The sequence below is a fragment of the Herpailurus yagouaroundi genome, unplaced genomic scaffold (genome assembly GCF_014898765.1).
Source record: "Herpailurus yagouaroundi ecotype Mexico unplaced genomic scaffold, PumYag 159, whole genome shotgun sequence".
NCBI classification, from domain to species: domain Eukaryota; kingdom Metazoa; phylum Chordata; class Mammalia; order Carnivora; family Felidae; genus Herpailurus; species Herpailurus yagouaroundi.
In genome coordinates, this window is record NW_024412400.1 from 37,301,125 (window position 1) to 37,322,600 (window position 21,476).

The 21,476-nt window shown below is 40.7% G+C and overlaps 1 protein-coding gene across 1 annotated transcript in view; it reads left to right on the plus strand.

Moving 5' to 3' along the window:
- The first annotated feature begins 1,926 nt into the window (after positions 1–1,926).
- Positions 1,927–21,476, plus strand: part of ATP1B3 (ATPase Na+/K+ transporting subunit beta 3) — a 48,350-nt gene continuing 28,800 nt past the window's right edge. The window contains exon 1 of the mRNA XM_040480366.1: positions 1,927–2,237. Within this exon, the coding sequence (XP_040336300.1) occupies positions 2,129–2,237 (109 nt within the window). The 5' untranslated portion in view covers positions 1,927–2,128. The remainder of the gene's footprint in view (positions 2,238–21,476) is intronic.

Here is a 21,476-nt window from a genome sequence, read left to right on the forward strand (position 1 = left end):
TCAAATTTGAGTGGGCATCCTGGCAAAATAGCTTCTCTTTTAAAAGGGCAACTTTTAAAACAAACTTATACGGAATAAAGCTGTGATTAAATTTGATATTTCATCTGCTCATACTTGGTAGTCTCCTTCCTCCAATACTCTCAGTATTTTCTCTTCCAGGTAACGCTCAAGCATCATATATCAGAGAAACAAACAGTACCCGTATTTTGGAGCAGAATGTCGACTTTTCCCCCAAATTGAAATCTGTTGGATCGGTTACTCTCCTAAACTAGGCATGGGTTTTAAAACTACTTACTGAATTATATTTGCATTTAAATCTTTATTTGGAAAACCACAAAGCACTACATAGGATAGTCATATTGAGGACCGCTAAAAAATATACAAACTACAAATCCCTGACAGCGCTCAATAGCTCTGAAACACTATTTCAAATGTTCTCGTTTTCTTTGTGTGCACCATGTTTTCTTTGTGTGCACCAGGTTAATTATTTTTCAAACTGTGCTTGTGACTAGCACGGAGACCCACAAGATAAATGAAGCAGATGGGTTTTACATTTTATTCCAAGCAGACCGTACAGCTTAACCTCTTAGCTAGACTAAAAAGCCTGTTATCCTACCGGTATTTTGGCTAATTTGTAGTTAGATTTTTTAAGGAGATAAAATACAGCTTTCCTAAGCGCAGGGGTTGGGAATTACTTTGTGGTAATATATTCTTCTATCTCTTTTCCACTTGCGGGAAATGTAATCCATAATTCCTTGCTTCAACAAGCAACGTGAGGCAATGAGAGACGCCGGAATGTCTTCATCCATTTACTCCTTTAAAGCATTTGCAGGCTGTGTTTAAACTTCCAGGTAGATTATAGTGCAATTATTCCAAACGGTACTATATGTGCCACATTTATTTCCTCATTCATAATTTATTTGCCAGTACACTAGAAGCAGTGCTCCATTTGTTTTTCCTTAAAAACACGCACCTTCTGCTCAAACTCCCTATTTCCTTTCCTCCCGTCGCCAACAGTCGCAGGGCGCTGTACTCTTCAGCTCCATCTCGTGTAGAAAAATGTCGACTGCACCCTCAGCCCGGACCAAGGGGCGCATCCACTAGTGGAAAAGATGCAAAAGCAGGGAACTTTACTTAGGCGTCACCACTAAACGAAGAAATTATTTCCTTTTAAATGCTGTCTCAGAAAAAAGCAGGTCTTTAGAGCTGACAGGAACCTCAGGAAAGCATATATATTGATCTCCTTGATAAATTCAACCGAATCTGGAGAAAAGCATACTCCGTTTCATTAGTACTGACGTAGTTAGAGTGAAATTTCCATCGAGCTGCGATTCCTGGCGAAATCCTTCCGAAGAGCCAAGTAAGGGCATTCTCTGAGCGGCAGTCGTACTACACTGGATGCCTCACGGGATCCTACAGCAGAGTTTACGCACGTCAGAGAGCCCAAAGGAGAACGCCTCGAGGCGGCTTGGGAGGCCGGTCGGCGAGAGGGTGGTGAAGTCCTCTCCTCGGTGAAGACGACTCGAGCAGACGAGTCGTTTCCGCGTTTTGGCCCCACGCTGCCGCAGGCAAGGAGCTGAGGGGCCGCCGGGCCCCGGTTGCCCACAGCATCTCCCCAGAGTTCTCCTCCTGAGAAACCTGCGGGTCACGGACGCCCACCTTTTGCTTGTTAATGTAAATGTGCTTATGAAGCCCTCGTGATTTTTAAAGTTGCCATGTGTGGTTTTTGCTTCCTCGGACCAGGGCAGAGGGAGCCCCGAGCGTCCCTAAGCCTGGCGGGGAGGCGCGGGGCGAGGGGGGCGGGGCGAGGCGGGGCCGGGGCCTGGGGCGGGGCGTCCTCTCCGAAACCGGCCGCTCCGGGCGGCGGCGGCGGCAGCGGCGGCGCGGACCGAGCGGCGCGCGGATTGGTTGCGGCGGGCGGAGACGTCAGGCTCCCGCGGCCCGAGCGGCCGCCGGGCTAGCGCGGCGCAGTAGGTTCGAGTGCGTACCGCAGCGCGGAGGTGTCCTTTGCCGTCCCGCTTTCCGCCGCCGTCGCCGGGCTGTGCCGCTTGAAGCGGGACGCGCCTCCGCGCTCCTCGCCGCCTCCACCCGCGCGGCCGCCGCTCCCCTCGCCGTAGGCATACGCACCATGACGAAGAAAGAGAAGAAGTCCTTCAACCAGAGCCTAGCCGAGTGGAAGCTCTTCATCTACAACCCCACCACCGGAGAGTTCCTGGGGCGCACCGCCAAGAGCTGGGGTGAGCGGGCGGCGGTTGGGCGCCGGGACCGGCAGCGGTCCGGAGGACGCCGGGCGGGGTGGGAAAGGAAAGGCGGGAGGCGGCTCCCCGCGCGGGGGCCCCCAGAGCAGCCACAGCCTCCGCCGCCCACAGCGGTGTTCGTCCCGGACCGCCAGACTGTCGTACGGGCGGTGGCGGAGGAGGGGCAGCGCGGCCCCATTCATTTCTAGCGTGGCGGCCGGGCCGCCGCTCGCTCCCGAGGCAGCCGGGCCCGCGGGCAGCCTCGGCCGGGCCGCGCCGCGCCGGTTCCTTCCTCCCAGCTGGGAGCGGGGCGCACGTGCTGCCCAGGCCTGCGGCGCCGGAGGCTGGGGACCCCTGCCCGGAGCCGAGTCCCGAGCGTGCGGCAGCCGAGAGCCCGGGCCTCCTTTGTACGGAGCGCGCGGTCCGGGAGAGGCCCTGGCTGAGGCGGCCGGTGGCGCCGAGCGGTTCGGGGAAGCCAGACCCTGCCCCACGCCCGGGGAGAGGAAATTTCCACTCTCGCCGCTATCTTGTGACTAGTCCACGCTGCCACCCCGGTCGGAAGAGTGTGAGTGAGTGTTAAGTGTGTGGGTTGCATCTTTGTGCCGCGGTTAGTTAATCACGCAAGTACTTGGTACACGCAAATGCACTTGAATTCAGACAGGGAAAAGACCATTAAAAGGGTTGGTTCCTGCCTAATTCCTTTTTAATTAGAGACGTTTTCTTCCTGGCAGAGAGGCTTCTTTTGGGGAAAGTAAATCCCAGGGGGAACAGTTTTTGTGCCTTCAAAACATGTGATGGTTGTGTATGTTAGCAGTTTTTCTGTGTATGAGTTCTTTGTTTTAAAAGGCATATTTAAGCCATCCACCAGTGGAGTGCTGCTTTAGGGTGCGTTTTTGCTTTCCGAAAATTTATATTAATTTATAATTTATATTGAATAAGGACTAGTGTTTTGTTTTGTTTTTGCCTTTTAAAGAACACCTTGTTAGTAGGTCTTGACCTTTTTTTCCTGAGTGAGAATAAATTTCTAGAGTTGAGAACTATTTGGGCACGACATTTTTAAGAGAAACAGGGAGAGGGTAAATTAGCTATGACTCAAAAAATAAACTGTTGCTTTTGACTGAAATTGGCTCCTCCAGAGTGGAAAGGAGGCTTAAAGTCCTATCACAAGCTGAAAGGGGCCTTGGAGGTTTTTTAGCCCAACCCCCAGTTTAGAGATGAGAAAAATGAGATCTAGAGAGGTTGTGATTTTGCTTTGTGTAAAATTACATATTCCACAGAGCCAAGAAAAGAACCCAGTTGTCCTTTAATCCTAGTCCAGCAGTTTTATTATTTTACAGATGCCTTGCCTAACTAACACTCACGATTTTTATTTAGATAGCTGTCTTTTGGGAACCCACTAATGTGAAGAGGAAATAAATCTTGCATCCGGAGTTAAATGGGGGAAAAGTGGTGAACAATTATTGCTTCTAGAATGTGCTACCATTTTGCTGAAGGAATTTTTGAGTGGTGGAGAGGGATTAACTTTTGTAGACTACTTCCCTCAGTGCCTTCTTTCCAGTAATAAGTACCTTCATTTTATGTTAGAATGACATTTCTTAATGCAGGTAGTACTTCTTACCTAACCTTTGTATTTCTATGATGTTGAAGTTGAGATTTTATTGAGTATATGTATTTAAGTAAATAATAGGCACAAACTGTCAAAGTGTAAAGGCATTATATAAGAGTTATAGTACTACAGGTGAAGTTGGGATTAGTTTTAGAAGGATTAAGGGAGACTTATTCAAAATTGAAAATAAGGGTTATTCTTTTTTTTTTAATTTTTTTAACATTTATTTATTATTGAGAGACAGAGAGACACAGAGCATGAGCAGGGGAGAGGAAGAGAGAGGGGGAGACACAGAATCTGAAGCAGCTCCAGGCTCTGAGCTGTCAGCACGGAGCCCGACACGGGGATCGAACTCACCAACTGTGAGATCATGACCTGAGCCGAAGTCAGTCACCCAACCAATTGAGCCACTCACACGCTCCAAAATAAGTGTTATTCTTATCAACAAATAATACATTTCCGTGTTTATTGGAGTAATAGTAAACCAGTGCAAAATGGCATAAATTGCCATCCATAATCCTATCCCAACATAAGGGCATCTCTCTAAGGATATATGTAGATGTGGTGTGTAGAGGCTGAAGTCCATACTCCACTCTCCAGGCTGTGTACCCTTGAGCGTGGGGAGTCTGCCTAGAGAAAAGGGTATCTTGTTCTAGTTCTAATTCTTAGAAAGGCACTGTATGGGCTAGCTGCCTGATCTCACCACCACAGAGATACCCACTGTTAATATTTTTGATACATATCTGGGCAGACTTAAATGGGTATAATGTCAATTTTTTTTTTTTAAACAAAAAGAGATCCTACAATAAGTGTTGCTTTATAGTGTTTGGAATATATTGTGGGCACCTTCCCATGTTAATAAAAATCCATATCATCATTTTTAATAGCTCACTAATGTTCTGTTATATAGGTCCATGTACTACCATGATGTTTTAAAACAAACATGTTGATTAACATGTATATCTTATGGATGCATGGGAGATACCCAGGGAAATATGAGTAACTCCTGATTTTTTTTTAACCAGTACTTTATCGTATGCACTGGTCTCTCCTCCGCCCATTCCCTCCAGCCTTGCATGTACATTTCTGCAAATTTATTTCTTGATATATGTTTCTACTAGTGCAATTTCTAGGTTGTATTTAATATGTGTACCCTTTACGTTTTGGAAATAAGTTACTTTTTTTTTTTAAAGAAACTCATTTGCAAATTTTTTCTAGTTGCTTTTGAATTTCAGTGTAGGTGTAGGGGGGAGATGGTTATGTGTTTGTTTTTTGGGTTGACTTTGGTAAAGTTGCAGTGTCTGCTGGCCTATAGAAAAAAGCCTTCTCGACCTCAAAGATTTTTTTTTAAATGTTTATTTATTTGTGAGAGAGACAGAGACAGAATGCAAGTCGGTTGGGGCAGAGAGAGGGAGGCAAAGAATCTGAAGCAGGCTCCAGGCTCCGAGCTATCAGCACAGAGCCTGAAGCAGGGCTCGAACTCACGAGTTGTGAGATCATGACCTGAGCCGAAGTCGGACGCTCAACCGACTGAGCCACCCAGGCGCCCCTACCTCAAAGATTGTATAAAGGCATTCATTTAACATATTTCCTAATTTTATTTTTTACATTGAAGTCTAGTACATTTATCCCATCTAATTTGAGGTTCTTCAATGCGTGGGATATATTAAAAGCACTCATTTAAAGAGCAATTTTAGCATTTATACTTGGGATAGAGAAAATACTGGAGGTTATACCATATTGTCTTACTTTATAATATTTTTAAAAACTTCATTCATTTGTGAGAGAGACACAGTGTGATTGGGGGAGGTGCAGAGAGACCAGGAGAGAGAATCTCAAGCAGGCTCTGCACTGTCAGCACAGAGCCCGATGTGGGGCTCGAACTCACAAAACTGTGAGATCATGACCTGAACCAAAACTAAGAGTTGGACGCTTAACTGACTGAGCTACCCATGTGCCCCACATTGTCTTATTTTAAATGACCATATAAAAGGTTTTTTTTAAGATTTTATTTTTTTTAAGTAATCTCTATACCCAATGTGGGGCTCAAACCCATGACCCCAAGATCAAGAGTTGTGTATGCTGTACTGACTGAGCCAGCCAGGTGCTCCTATATGAAAGATTTTGAGCTGCTTCTTGTATGTTTGGCAGTTTCAAAATGCTCGCCGATATAAAATCACTTCAGTTGATTTTCACAACAACCTTCTAAAATGAAGTGCACTATGTAGATGATCAAAGTATACCTAGAGCTGGTTTCTTATGCTGAACAGTAATGACACATCAGGAATTAGTAGTTGCCATGTATGAAACTGTACAAAAAAATAGCATCTTGTGGCTTATGTTGCAAATACTAAAACTAAATGCATTAAATACAATTAGAGTGAAAGATAGCTTAGAAATCATCTATTATTTAAACTGTAACAGACCATGTGTTGCAATTAACATTTTTAAGAATAATGAAATAGAGGGGCGCCTGGGTGGCTCAGTTGGTTGTGCATCCAACTTCCACTCAGGTCATGATCTCGTGGTTTGTGTGTTCAAGCCCCGTGTCGGTCTCTGTGCTGATAGCTGGGAGCCTGGAGCCTGCTTCAGATTTTGTGCCTCCCTCTCTCTCTGCCCCTGCCCTGCTTGTGCTCCGTCTGTCTCTCTCTCTCAAAAATGAATAAATGTAAAAAAAAAAAAAAAATTTAAGAATAGTGAAATAAAATAGTAAAAAAATACCAGTTTATTCTGCTTGATAAGTTTATTCTAAGGAAACATGTTCCATGAAACTTTTCTGTACTTTATATATACAGATACCTTGAGTAAAATGTATTTCTTATTGTGGCTCACAGTCAAAAAAGCTTGAAAGCCACTAATGTAGCCCTATGTCCTCATTTCATAGGTGAGAAAGTTGAACTCATAGATCTGATTTGTCCAAATTTACTCAGCGATAGAATCTTGGCCTTTAAACTACCTCCAAGGCTAGAGGCTTTTTTTTTTTTTTTTTTTAACTATGCTGTGACTTGATGTCATTTAATGACATCTGCTGTGGGCTTCTTTGGAGTTCATTATCTGAGGGCTGTCAGTAGATGCTCTATATTAATATTAACTTAAAACTTGAGTTACTGATTTCCAAGCATACTCGGGATTCTGGACCAAAACTATTAACATCTACATTTTGTTCATGTGTCTTTTCTTTTATTATAGATCTACGAAGTGCCATTTTCTCAGTCACCTGCTCCCATTCTGGGTCATGCCTCAGTAAATGCTCTGCTTTGGAGATCAGACTCCATCCCATCTTGGGTGTCTGACTGTAGGGGAGAAGGCAAGTGTGTTTATTTTCCCAGTATCACATAGTTTTGTAAGATGTTGTTCTTTGTCCTGTGGAGTGTGACATACTAAAGAAACTTTACAAAAATGTGCGCTGTTGGGAAAGTAACAGGACTTGCCTTACCCTGTGTGCAGGCTATAAATGAAGGTCAGTGGTGGGTGTGGCAGCGGCAGCAGCAGAGGCATAATGAGCCATCACCCAGCAGGAGACAGCACTTCCTGGACTGGTAGTGGAAGGGAGGGGACGGGGTAAGTTTGTGTGTTATGTTCTAGATGTTGTAATTACAGTAGTATGTGCTTTACTATTGTTAAAGACCAACCTTCCTCTACCCCCAAAATTTGATTCTTTGAAACTGACTTTTGAATTTATATCTGTAGAATTAAATTAATTATATTAAAAGAAGTTTAAAAATCTTTCTATCTTTAGTCACAATATTTCCATGATTTGTCGTGTTTAAGGACCAATCGTGTAATGGAAAGAGAAACATTTAACGTTGAAAGATAAGTTTATTATTTTCTAATTATGCATTTATTGCATTAATTTTGAAGTAAAATTAATCTGTAATCTTTAACCACTTAGAATAAGCACTATTAACATTTTAATAGTCTGTTTCTTTTTTGTAAATAATTTTTTTTATGTATAAGTAAAAATTTAAGTATACACTTAGATAGCTAGTTTTATCTTAACTTTCGATGTTTGAGGGGATGGTTTTTACTCCTCTGCCACCTTGGGGGCATAACCTTGGGGTTATGTGTTGGGGATAACCTTGCCCCACTCCATCACTTCTGTGGGAAATGTTCACACTTCCTCTTAGAATTTATGTATTCTGGTGTCTTCAGTTATTCTATGTTGAGACTTCCAAATCTACATCCCTAGTTTGTATGTTTTTTTTTATTTTAATATAACCAACTGCCTGTCGGAAATCTTCAATTGGATGTTTCATAGGACTATGGAATGTTCAGTACACTTCTTGTAAATAAATCTCCATTGTCCTCAGGGGCTCCTTAGTATGACACACACACTATAATCTTGCTGACTTATTTCTCTGTCTACCATTCTCTACCCCTTCTGGGCCTGTTTCCTAGCTTCTGAATCTCTCTCTTTGACCTTGGCTTGGGTATTCAGATGTCAGCTTTGATAGCCTGATCTCTGGTACACATCTTTGAATGCCTATTTGCCTTAAGACTGCATCAAGTGCCTATGTATCCCACAATATTTTTTTCTATTATAGCATTTATGACTTTATGTAGTAGTGTTGCCTGTTTACTAGACTATACATTCTTATTTACTCGTCTTTGATTCCCTAACATTGAGCCTTTTGCGCAGCACTTAGTAGGAAGGTAATAAAAATAAGTTGAATGAGTGAGCTCTATTATGAAGTGTTCCCATGTAATTAGTCTTTTACAACATTTTAAAAACTGTTTTGGTATTGGTGTATCATAGTATAAAGGTTCCCGCATGTTTGGACGTCCCACTACCCCCCCCCCCCGTTTTGTTTATTTGTTTGTTTGTGTGTTGTAACATAGGCTTCATGCCCAGTGTGGGGCCCGGACCCATGGCCCTGGGATCAAGACCTGAGCTTAGATCAAGAGTTGAATGGGGCAGGGGCGCCTGGGTGGCGCAGTCGGTTAAGCGTCCGACTTCAGCCAGGTCATGATCTCGCGGTCCGTGAGTTTGAGCCCCGCGTCGGGGTCTGTGCTGATAGCTCAGAGCCTGGAGCCTGTTTCGGATTCTGTGTCTCCCTTTCTCTGACCCTCCTCTGTTCATGCTCTGTCTCTCTCTGTCTCAAAAATCAATAAACGTTAAAAAAAAAAAAATTAAATAAATAAATAAATAAATAAATAAAGAGTTGAATGCCCAACTCACTGAGCCAGCCAGGTGCCCCTACCACCCCCACCTTTTTTTTTTTTTTTTAATTTTTTTTTCAACCTTTATTTATTTTTGGGACAGAGAGAGTCAGAGCATGAATGGGGGAGGGGCAGAGAGAGAGGGAGACACAGAATCGGAAACAGGCTCCAGGCTCTGAGCCATCAGCCCAGAGCCTGACGCGGGGCTCGAACTCCTGGACCGCGAGATCGTGACCTGGCTGAAGTCGGACGCTTAACTGACTGCGCCACCCCAGCGCCCCCCACCCCCACCTTTTTAATAGCATTGTGAGTTTTCATAGAAGTTCAGAGGAAGCATCCACTTAACTTTTCTTGTTGAAGATTCAGCTGAGTTTGTGACTGCCTGAGTGGGGCATCTGATTAGGATAACAGAAACAAGGTGATTATCCAGGTCTCCTGCTTCCTGCTTTATTGCTCTATTTAGCCTTTTATACTGCTCTTATGAGACCTGCATAAAGGACCTGTGTGTGTGTGTGTGTGTTAACTTTTCTCAGATTTAATGGGCATTTATTTAACAGTAATGTCCTGCGTCCTGCAGGGTGCTTTACAAATAATATTTCTGAAAATAATCCTTTAACTTAGCAGCCTCCCACGTATCTGTTTAAACTTTGTTACTGATTGTGGACTGGCTCTTATTTGTGACTTCTTAGTATTTTGCTGATGCCATAGTAAGGTATGACTCACCCTCATCCAAAGGTACTTTTCTTTAAAAAAAAATTTTTTTTAAGTTAATTTATTTTGAGAGAGACAGAGAGCTAGTGGGGGAAGGGCAGAGGGAGAGAGAATCCCAAGCAGGCTCTGGGCTGCCAGTGCTGAGCTCGATGTTGGGCTTGAACCCACAAAACTGCGAGATCATGACCTGTGCAAGAGTCTGACGCTTAATGGACTGAGCCACCCAGGTGCCCCAGTATAAGGTACATTTCTGTTGGTAGATTCTGGCCCATAAATAGTTGCCCTTTGTGTGCCCTTACCACCCCCCTCCCCCAGTGTCTCTCATAATCATTTTCCTGATTCACTCCAGTCTGTTCTACCTTGTTTCCTAAACATGTATTTCTCAGGTGCTGTCTTTGGCCTTGTTTTTTCTTCATCTTCTTCCCTGGCAGTCTCATAAAACAACTGCAAAGATCACTCACACATTTTACTTACTGGTTAACATCTCTCTCAGATACAGTTGCATCCTGCATATCCCATAAACCTTGAGAGAGAGAGGCTTAGATATCTTGACTAACTCTGTAACTAAATTATCTTATATGTCACCTTGCAAACAGAGCTCTTTTTTCCTTCCTCTACTGAAGTTCTGAGTTGCTCCTGTATTTGCAATTTTTGAAAAGAAGGTCACTATCTTTTTTGTCATTTGGGCTCTAAACCTGTCCAAGTCATGCCAGTTCTATAATGTCTCTTAAGTCTGTGACCCACATCCTTATTGCTACTGCTATAGTTAATTCAGGAATTAATTTACTCTGCCCTATTCCTCTCCCATCCCCATATCTTATGAAAACCCACATTCACAGGGGGTGCAGGGTGCTCGTTTTTATAGCTTCATAATACTAACCACCTGTTTCAAATTTCATAGTCCTTAACACTTGCATCAACCCTGTCTTCACTGTATCAGGGTCTGGTAGTGCCTTTTCTTATAAATTCCCTGATGAAGGCACCTGGGTAGCTCAGTCGGTTAAGTATCTGGCTCTTGTGATTTCGGTTAGGTTATGATCTTGTGGTGGGATTGGGCTCCGCTTTGGGATTCTCTCTCTTTACTCCTGCCTCTCTCTCTCTCTCTCTCTCTCTCTCAAATATTAAAAAAACTATTAAAAAAATAAAACTTAAAGCACCAGATGAAGAGCTTTCATAACTTTTCCAAAGTTGTTCCAAGTTCAAATAGACCGTTGGCTTTCCAGCTTCTACCTGCTTCTTAAAACAAAAAAAGCTATAGTGTTATTGACTTTGGGGAAGCTCATAACTTCTGATGCATCTCCAGAAAAACCCAAGGAATCAGTTGGAATCATTGTGACCTAAACCACTGCAACTTCACTGCTGTCAGGTTATTTTTAAGGCTACAGCTTTGATCATGCTACTTCCCATACCCTAAAATTGTATTTGGATCCTCACTGTTTTCAGAAAGTTTAAATAATTTCCAGACAGCCTGGCATTCCGGGCTTATTACATACTGGGTTAGAACTAAGTTTCCAACCTTATAACCTGTCATTTCCCACCGTACTCTACATATACCACATGTCATAGCCCAAATGGGTGGATCTGAGGGCCCTTGGTCTGGAATGCTCTGCTCATTCCCTCCCCCATGCCCTTTCATCTCTGCATCGAAAATTCTTTCCTACTTCACAGATCTAGCTTGAGTATCAGCTGTCATAAGCTTTCTCTGATGTGCCCAGATGAAAATAATACCACATTTATCTCCTGTAACACCTAAAACTTTGTATCCTGGATTATAGTTGTTTATGTACATTGCTCTTACTAACTAGATGTTCTCACACATCAGGATTTCATTTGCACATCTCTGTAGCATCTGGCACATAGTAATAGTAAGCACTTAACTTTTTTTTTTTTTTTTTGATGCACAAATTGTCATTTAACCAGTTTCATCTTGAGATTCACCTATTCCTTGGGCTAAAGTTGAAAGTATTGTTGGGCTAGTATGGCTACACACTGTGAAAGTCTTATTCGTGGAGATACTTGTACATAAAGGCATAATCCCCCATAACTTACCATGATTCTGCCTCACTAAAGTAATTCATTTTGAAGTTTCCACATAGGGCACTGTAGTAAAAGTGAGCCTATGGGCATATATATTTTTTTACTTCATGAACCTTAGAAGTATATCAGTATTCTGAGATGACTAAACTAGGACTCAGAATATAGACCTAATTTTTGGTTCCACACATCCAGCTAAGCTTAGATAACCCATTTAAAATCTCTTGGCTTTAATTTCTTCTGTAGGAGAAAAGTTGAATGAGAGAGTTTCAAATGTCACTTTGAAATGAAAAAAAAAAAAATGTAAATGCTTTAGAACAAGAGGTGGCCAACTTTTCCTTTAAGGGACCAGGTAGTACTTTAGCCTTTGCCAGCCCACTGGTGTCTGTTGCAACTACTCAACTCTATTGTAGCTTGAAAGTAGCTATAGACAATGTATAAACTAATGGACCTAGCTATGGTTCAATATTTGATTTATAAAAACAGGCAGCACCTGTGGTTTGCTGACCTCTTTAGAAGTTAGTGTCAGTGTAGGCTAACTCAAGAAGTCTGGACTAGTATTAGATGTAGACTCTTGGCTTTGTTCCTTTTATATAATGAAAGTAACCCTGTTGGTTGAATTTTTACAATACAGATGTGAATAATCAGTAAGTCCACTGTCTTCTTCAGCTTCTTTCCTGGGTAACCACTGTTAACAGCAATGATTTTTAAAATGTAATACATGGTATATCCACTTTGGATAAAGGTCTGGTAGTTTTTTATAAAAGTAAATACACATCTACTCTGTGACCCAGCAGTTCTACTCCTAGGTGTTTACCCAAGAGAAATGAAAACATAAGTTCACAAAAATACTTGTACAAGAGTATTCATAGTAGCTCCAAACTGGAAACACTCCAGGCGTCCATCAGCAGGAGAGTAGGTAAACAAACTGGTATGTCCAAACAGCAGAATACTATCCAACAATAAAAAGGAACGAACTATGGACACACAAAACATGGATGAGTTTCACAGTCAGGCTGAGCAGGAAAGAAGCTTTGCCTAAGAGAACACATATTATATGATTTCATTTATGTGAATTCTAAAACAAGCAACACTTATCAATTGCTGGAAAAAAGCCCAGAATGGTGTTTACCGCTAAGCTGGTGGTTGTGGGGATTGGGAGGGGGCACAAGAGAACTTGATAGGATGGTGGTAATGTTCTGTATCTTACTAGGGATTTGGATCATACAGAATGTAGTTGTCAAACAACCCCCCCTTTTTAAAAATTTTTAAAAATTTCGTTAACATACAGTATATTAGTTGTAGGTGTACAATACAGTGATTCATCAGTTCCATACAACACCAAATGCTCATCACAAGTGCATTCCTTAATCCCCATCACTTGTTTTACCAGTCCCTCTACCCACCTCACTTCTGGTAACCATCAGTTTGTTCCCTGTAGTTAAGTCTTTTGTCTGTCTCTCTGTCTCTGTCTCTCTTTTTCCTTTGCTCATTTGTTTCTTAAATTCCACACATGAGTGAGATCATATGGTATTTGTCTTTCTCTGACTGCCTTATTTAACTTAGCATTGTATTCTCTAGCTCCATCCCTGTTGCAAATAGCAAGATTTCATTCTTTTTTATGGCTGAGTAATATTCTGTTTGTGTGTGTGTGTGTGTGTGTGTGTGTGTGTACACACGTGCACACACACACCCACACTATTTTATCCATTCATCAACTGGAGGACACTTGGGCTATTTCCATAACTTGGCTATTGTGGATAATACTATAAGCATTCTGGTGCATGTATCCCTTTGAATTAGTGTTTTTGTATTCTTTGGGTGAATACCTAGTAGCGCAATTCTGGATTGTACGGTAGTTCTTCTTTTTCTTTTTCTTTCTTTTTTTTTTTAAGATTTTACTTTTAAGTGATCTCTATGCCCAGTGTGGGGCTTGAACTCACAACCCCGAGATCAAGAGTTGCATGCTCTACTGACTGAGCCAGCCAAGCACCCCAGTAGTTCTATTTTTAACTTTTTGTGGAACCTTCATACTGTTTTCAGAGTGGCTGCACCAGTTTACATTCCCACCAACAGTGCAAGAGGGTGGTTCTTTCTCCACATCCTTGCCAACACCTGTTGTTTCTTGTGTTGTTTATTTTAGCCATTCTGGTAGGTGTGAGGTGATATCTCACTGTAGTTTTGATTTGCATTTCCCGGATAAGTGATGTTGAGCATCTTTTCATGTCTTTTGGCCACCTGTATGTCTTCTTTAGAAAAAATGTCTATTCATGTCTTCTGCCCCTTTTTGGATTATTTGTTCTTTGGCTGTGATGGTCAAAACCTGTCTAATGGCACATTAGAGACTTGTGTATTTCATTAAGTGTAATTTTTCCCCTCTGTTTTAGTTATTATGCATGATGAAGTGTTTAGGAGTGAAGTGTACATACTGACGTCTAGAACTTGAAATGCGTTTAAAAAATAAGTGGTGAATAGATACAAGATATAGTAGAATGTTAACGGTAGAATCTAGGTGAATTTCTGGATGTTCATTGACATTTGACCTTACTGTGTATGTATAAACAATGCTAATAAATACTAAAGAAAAAAATATATGAATACATTTATGTGTTTCTCCTGACTGCTTTCCACCAGTTGTGGAGTCTCTCCTATAGAGAATGATTAATGATTGTTTTATCATTTTTCCTACTAGTCCTGTTTCAGTGCATTTAGATATGTGTATATACTTATTTGTGTATGTGTATATATATGGAATATGTAGGAATAAGTAATTTTCCACTTTTACATGAGTAATAGGAAGAATGTATGTTTTTAAACTTGCTTTCTCCCTTCCCCTGTCACTTAATGTGATTTGACTATGTTTCCATGTCAGTATTTATTTCATTCCTTTGAATCATTGTATAATCCATAGTGGAGAGATATATATCCAAGACATATATTTTCTGTTATGAATATTGAGATTGTTTCCAGTATTTCTCTTAAAAATTGCTGCTCTGCATGTGTGCCACAATTTATCTGGGCTAGATACTGAATATGCCACTTTATGGTAATGGAATTACCACTTTATAGTATATGCTTTTTTTTTTTTTTTAACTCGAGAGAGCACAAGTGTGGGAGAGGGGCAGAGGGAGATAATGAGAGAGCATCTAAAGCAGGCTCCTTGCTGAGCCTGGTGTGGGGCTTGATCCCACAACTCTGGGATTATGACCTGAGCCAAAATGGAGTTGGACACTCAACTGACTGAGCCACCTAGGTGCCCTAGTATATGCTAATTTTTATATTAACATTTACTGTCCTCCAAAAAAGCTGTACCAATTTATACTTCCACCAGCAGTGGATGAATGGACCAGTTTCCCTTCAACTTTCTGAGCACTGGATATTATTACTCTTTAAAAAAATTTTTTTTGCCAGTTTGATGGGAAGGTAACATCTGGTTGGTTTATTTTGCACTCTCTCTGATAACTACACCTGAGCATATTTTTGTTTGCCCAGTTTCCTTTTTTTTTTTTTTTGACAGTCCCTCATCTCTTTGCTCCCTTTTGTCTAATTAAATAATTAATTTTGATGCAGAGACAGTGCAGGTGGGGGAGGGGCAGAGACAGAATCATAAGCAGGCTCCCAGCTGCCAGCCCAGAGCCCAGGGGAGGGCTTGAACTTGGGAAACTGTGAGATCATGACCTGAGCCCAAACCAAGAATCAGAGGCCTAACCAACTGAGCCACCAGGTGCCTCTTAATTTGTTTATTTAAAAATACTTGTTTTTCATTAACATTATCACAGATTTAACATTTTTTTATAATTTATTTAGTTTATTCACTTTGGGAGAGAGCACCTACGCAAGTTGGGGAGGGGCAGAGGGAGAGAGAATGAATACCAAGCAGGCTCTGCACCATCAGCGTAAAGCCCGGTGTGGGGCTTGAACTCACAAACTGCAAGATCGTGATCTGAGCCGAAGTCGGTCGCTTAACTGACTGAGCCACCAGAAGTTTAATAGTCTTTTAATGGGCTCTTCCTAATCACTTACCCCAAAAATATGTTGAATAATCCATCATTTCCTCGCTGATCTGAATTGCCAACTTTCTTACATACAAAACTTCGTCTTACGGATCGTTTCTTGGATTTTGTTGATTTGTGTCTCTGTTCCTGTGTCCTTATCACACTGTAGTATGTAAGCTGTATGTGAGCGTTTGTAAAATAAAATACATGTGTGAGGCATGCCTCCTCGGTGGCGCAATCAGTTGAGCATCTGACTCTTGATTCTTGAGATTCTCTCACTTCCTGTCCCTCTGCCTCTCTCCTCATGCACATGCATTCTCTGTCTCTAAAATAAAAAATAAAGTGGTGAAATTTGTGTGGATACTGAATGTCCAGTTTTGGTATCACATAGGCTGGCCTTAAAGTAGGGGTGCCTGGGTGGCTCAGTCGGTTAAGTATCTGACTGTTGATCTCAGCTCAGGTCTTGATCTCAGGGTGTTGAGTTCAAGCTCTGTGTTGGGCTCCACGCTGGGCATGAAGCCTAGTTTAAAAAACAACAACAAAACACTTAGGTAACTTACAGGGCATACTAAAAATACAGTTTATCTGTAGAAAGAGTCTATTCTCTGAAAATTGGGAGAACAGTTAAAGCCATTTGGACGTGTATGTGTTTTAGGGGTAGAGCTCTGTTTATTTTTTGTAAAAACTTCTGATTTGGAAATGTTTATTTCCTAAAACAATCGTATTTCATTTATTCTCAAGTTTGCTAATTGAAACTGGTTTTACTGATCAAGTTAAATATTTTTGCATTTCTATTTTCATCTTTATTCTTCCCTTTCCTTGAATTTATTTTAGTCTTGAATTAAAAACCTGGCTTGTTGTTGTTGTTAATCTTGTGTTTTAGTGAATGAATGTAAGGATTTTTGTTTGCTTTCTGCTCTGAATATATTATTGTTTTGAATTTTGAATATTTCAGGTTTCATTGTCTTTTTTTTAATTTTTTAAATATTTTATTTATTTTTGAGACAGAGAAAGAGAGACGGAGTACTAGCAGGGGAAGGGCAGAGAGAGACAGAGACAGAGACAGAGAGAGAGAGAGAGAGAGAGGGAGAATCCGAAGCAGGCTCCAGGCTCTGAGCTGTCAGTGCAGAGCCTGACGAGGAGCTAGAACTCATGAACCATGAGATCATGCCCTGAGCCATAGTTGGAAGGTTTAACTGACTGAACCACCCAGGCATTCTTTTTCATTTTTTTTCTTTTAACCTTTATTCATCTTTGATGATGGAGAGAGAAAGAGCGTGTCAGGGGGAGGGGCAGAGATAGAGGGAGATACAGAATCCGAAGCAGGCTCCGGGCTCTGAGCTTTTGGGACAGAGCCTGATGCAGGGCTGGAACCCCCAGATGGTGAGATCATGACATGAGCTTAAGTCAGATGCTTAACTGACTGAGCCACCCAGGCATCCCAGATTTGTCTTTTTAATCCAAGGACTAAATAGAAATCCATTTTCTAAATTTTTGTTTTAATTTCTAATATATTTACTTAAATTTTGAAGAATGTGGCTTTGATTTTTTTTAAGTTTATAAATTTGGGGTTTTTTTGTGTTTTGTAACTTGTCATGATCCCTTTAGGGACAGTGTTGCAAGTTTGTAAAGAGTTTATTTTCTGGTGGCTACAAAAGTTCTGCATATATTAGGTAACTGTTAGTTGTGTTTTAAAAATAGTTACTGTCCTTTTTGTTATTACTTACTTCATGTGTGGATTTTTGGAGAGCTATGTTAAAACCTCTATATAGGATTGAGGTAATTTTGTAATTTTGCCTTTGCTTTACATATTTTAAGCGATTTAGCATCACAAAGGCTCATGGTTGTTATGCTGCATCTTCTTGATGTGTTTGTATTTTTATTAATAAGAAACATGTTTGTACTGTTCATGCTTTTTGACTTGAATTCTAGTTTGCTTAGAGTCATAATGTTACATCTAGATTTCTTTTTGTTAGGCAAGACCTACTTTGTTTTCAACCATTAGGTGGTATAATTTTAGGTTTCTTCCATTAATAGCATTCAGTGGATTTTTTTAACTCACTTTAAGAATGTTTTTTAGGGGCGCCTGGGTGGCTCAGTTGGTTAAGTGGCCCGGGTCATGATCTCGCGGTTTGTGAGTTTGAGCCCTGGGTCGGGCTCTGTGCTGACAGCTCAGAGCCTGGAGCCTGCTTCCCATTCTGTCTTCTTCTCTCTCTGCCCCTCCCCCACTTGTGCTCTGTCTCTCTCTATCAAAAATAAAATGTAAAAAAAAAAAAATTTTTTTTTAAAGAATTTTTATTATTTGACTATTAATTTTTTGTCATATTATTTTTGGATTTTGTTATTAAATTTAAACAAATTAAAATTTTTAACTTTATATAAAATATTAATATAGTGACAAAAGGAGATCATTGCTCACCTGGCAAATGATGTGTGGATTACAGAGGGGCACAAGGGCTCTTTGGAAGTGATAGCAATGTTCTGTATCTTTCGTGGTAGTTTCACAGATTATGCAACTGTCAATACTCACTGGGATTATACAGTTAAAATTGATAAAAGTTATTCTATCTAAATTATTCCTCAAACCTGAAAAGGAAAAGAAATTAAAATCAACACTTAGATGTTGCCAGTAAGTCTTACTGGTTGCTTTGCTCACCATTGTTTCATGTATTCCTCTTAGATTTTTAAAGAAAACTTTAAAAATGGAAATACACAATTAACTTATTTTGGAATTCAGTCTATGATCTTTGTCCTCTTTTTGTGAAGTTAGATATTATGTAAATAAATTGTTTTTCAAAAAAAGAAAAGAATGATGGTGTGCTAGAACTCAAATCCTCCTTGGCTACATCCCCAGTCCCAATCCTGAACCCTTCTTCCCTTATTCAGAGGTCACCGCTGTTTATGAATTTGATTTGCAAGTTTCTGTTCCATTAACAAAGACTCTATTTTGTGTATATTTATTTATTTATTTTTTTTTAATTTTTTTTTTTAATGTTTATTTATTTTTGGGACAGAGAGAGACAGAGCATGAATGGGGGAGGGGCAGAGAGAGAGGGAGACACAGAATCTGAAACAGGCTCCAGGCTCTGAGCTGTCAGCACAGAGCCTGACGCGGGGCTCGAACTCACGGACCGTGAGATCATGACCTGAGCCGAAGTCGGACGCTTAACCGACCGAGCCACCCAGGCGCCCCTGTATTTTATGAAATTTTAAAAACATGGAATGTAGTTTATACTCTGTGTGTGCAAGAAGGGGATGACTTGTTTCATTTAGTATGATTATTTTGAGAAATAGTTTAAGAATAGTATTCCGTTGTATGGATATACCAGAATTTACTTATTAATTTATTCGTTGATGTGCATATGGATTGCTTGTACTTTTTAATAATTACAAATAAAGCATCTATGAATATCCATATACCTTACTTTCTGAACATGTGCTTTTTATTTTTCTTGGTTAAATATCTAGGAACGGATTAGCTGGATCCTATCATAGATGTATGTTGCTAATTTCAAAAAATTGTCAAACTGTTTTTATAAAATAGGGCTTTTATTTCTTTTATACTTCTACTAGCAGTGTGCGAGAGTTCAGTTGCTCCACTCCTGAGCCACCACTTGGTACTGTCAGTCTTAAAGTTTTCCAGCATTTTTGGTGGGCATGAGCTAGTGGTGTTGGTTTGCCCTTCCTTGATGACTAGTGATGTTGAGCACCTTTTCTTGAGCTTATTTTTTGCAGTCCTTACATCTTTGATGAAGTTTTGTTTCAAAACTCTTGTGCATTAAAAAAAATTTTGTTGTAAGAGTTCTTTGCTAATTCTAGGGGCAAGAAAGTCCTTTGTTGGTTACATGATTTGTAAAAGTTTTCTCCCAGTCTCTGGTTTGCTGTTTTATTTTCTTAGGTGTCTGGATTTTTCTTTAGAGTTTAACTCTTCTCCAGGTCAGCTTATCTAATGAGCTTTTTATTTTAATAATCATAATATGAAATCTGATTTTTAAAAATTGTCCTTTCACCTTCTGTATTTTAAATTCACTATTTTTTCCCCTTTATTTGCACCCACTTCTTCTGGGTATTACTTTTCTTTGTTGAGCTTGGTACTTTATCAGATTAGCTTTTTCTGAAATCTTTGGTACTTATTGGGTGTGTACTCCTGCTCTTTGTATTTAGACTTTCCTCTCTCGAGAAACGGAACTGTAGGTAGCAAATGTTAGTCGAGAGCTGGTCTAGGTATGGGAACTCTCTACTCCGTTAGGTTCTCACCAATCCTTCCGGACATTGCCAAGTTTTTCAGCCCAAGCATCCATACTCCCTGCTCCCACTCTGGAGTAGATGTTATTGCTACTATTAGTAGTTGCTTGACACTGGGAGCAAGTGTGTATTGGGGGGTAGGAGCAAAGTTGCACCCAATCTGGCTGTTCCTCCTATGGAGTCCGCTAGTCCTCTGGTCTTTGACTCAGAGCTCACTCCTCTTCTTCATCTTTGGTGAGCCAACTCACTTATTCCTGGAGGCCTTCTCTGATGAAATCCTTTTCTTTCCTCTCCCTGCTAGAGACAGTTCATTCTTTCTCTCTCTCTCTTTTTTCCTCTAGCCCTTGATGTCTATAATTTTTTGCTTATAGGTCTGTCACTTGTGATAACTGAACTCTTGGAGAGAAGGAACAGATCTTACTCTTTGTAAATTTCTATCACCTGGAGCAACACAGAATGCTTGAAAGATAGATTTTTCAGACAATGGGAGTTTTGATTATGAAAGGTAACAACTTGGAGCATGTGGCTGGCTCAGTAGAGCTTGTGCCTTTTGATCTCACGGTTGTAAGTTCACACTCCACGTTGGGTGTAGAGATTACTTAAAAATAAAATCTTGGGGTACCTGGATAGTTCAGTCATTTAGGTGTCTGACTCTTGACTGGTTCAGGTCATGATCTCATGGTTGTGAGATCTAGTCCCGCATTGGGCTCTGTGCTGAGTGCTGAGCCTGCTTGGGATTCTCTCTCCCCTTCTCTCTCTGCTCCTTCCCCACTCACGCTCTGTCTCTTTCTGTCTCTCTCTCAAATATGAGTAAACGTTAAAAACATTTTTTTAAATTAAAATCTTTAAAAAGTTAACAACTTGAGGCCCGCCAGGAAGAGCAGACCAGGTAAAGGTACCACATGGAGAGGTACTGCTCTGAATGTTTCTCTTATGGTAGGTTAATCTTCAGCAGGTTATTTAATCTTATTTAGTTATTTTATGCTACTGTGATTTTATTTTATTTTTTTTTAATTTTTTTTTCAACGTTTTATTTATTTTTGGGACAGAGAGAGACAGAGCATGAACGGGGGAGGGGCAGAGAGAGAGGGAGACACAGAATTGGAAACAGGCTCCAGGCTCTGAGCCATCAGCCCAGAGCCTGACGCGGGGCTCGAACTCACGGACCGCGAGATCGTGACCTGGCTGAAGTCGGACGCCTAACCGACTGCACCACCCAGGCGCCCCGTATGCTACCATGATTTTAATAAATTATAAAATATGAGTGCAAGTGTACATATACATTTTTTTATTATAAAGATAGTATATGCCCATTAGTTTAAGAAAACTTTTTCAGTAGGAACAAATGTTTTGTGTTTTTTTTTTGTTAAGATTTTTAAGTAATCTTGACACCCAAAACACAAACAACCAAAGAAAAAAATAGATGAATTAGACTAGTCAAGATTAAGAACTTTTCCAGGGTGCATGGGTGGCTCAGTCGGTTAAGCA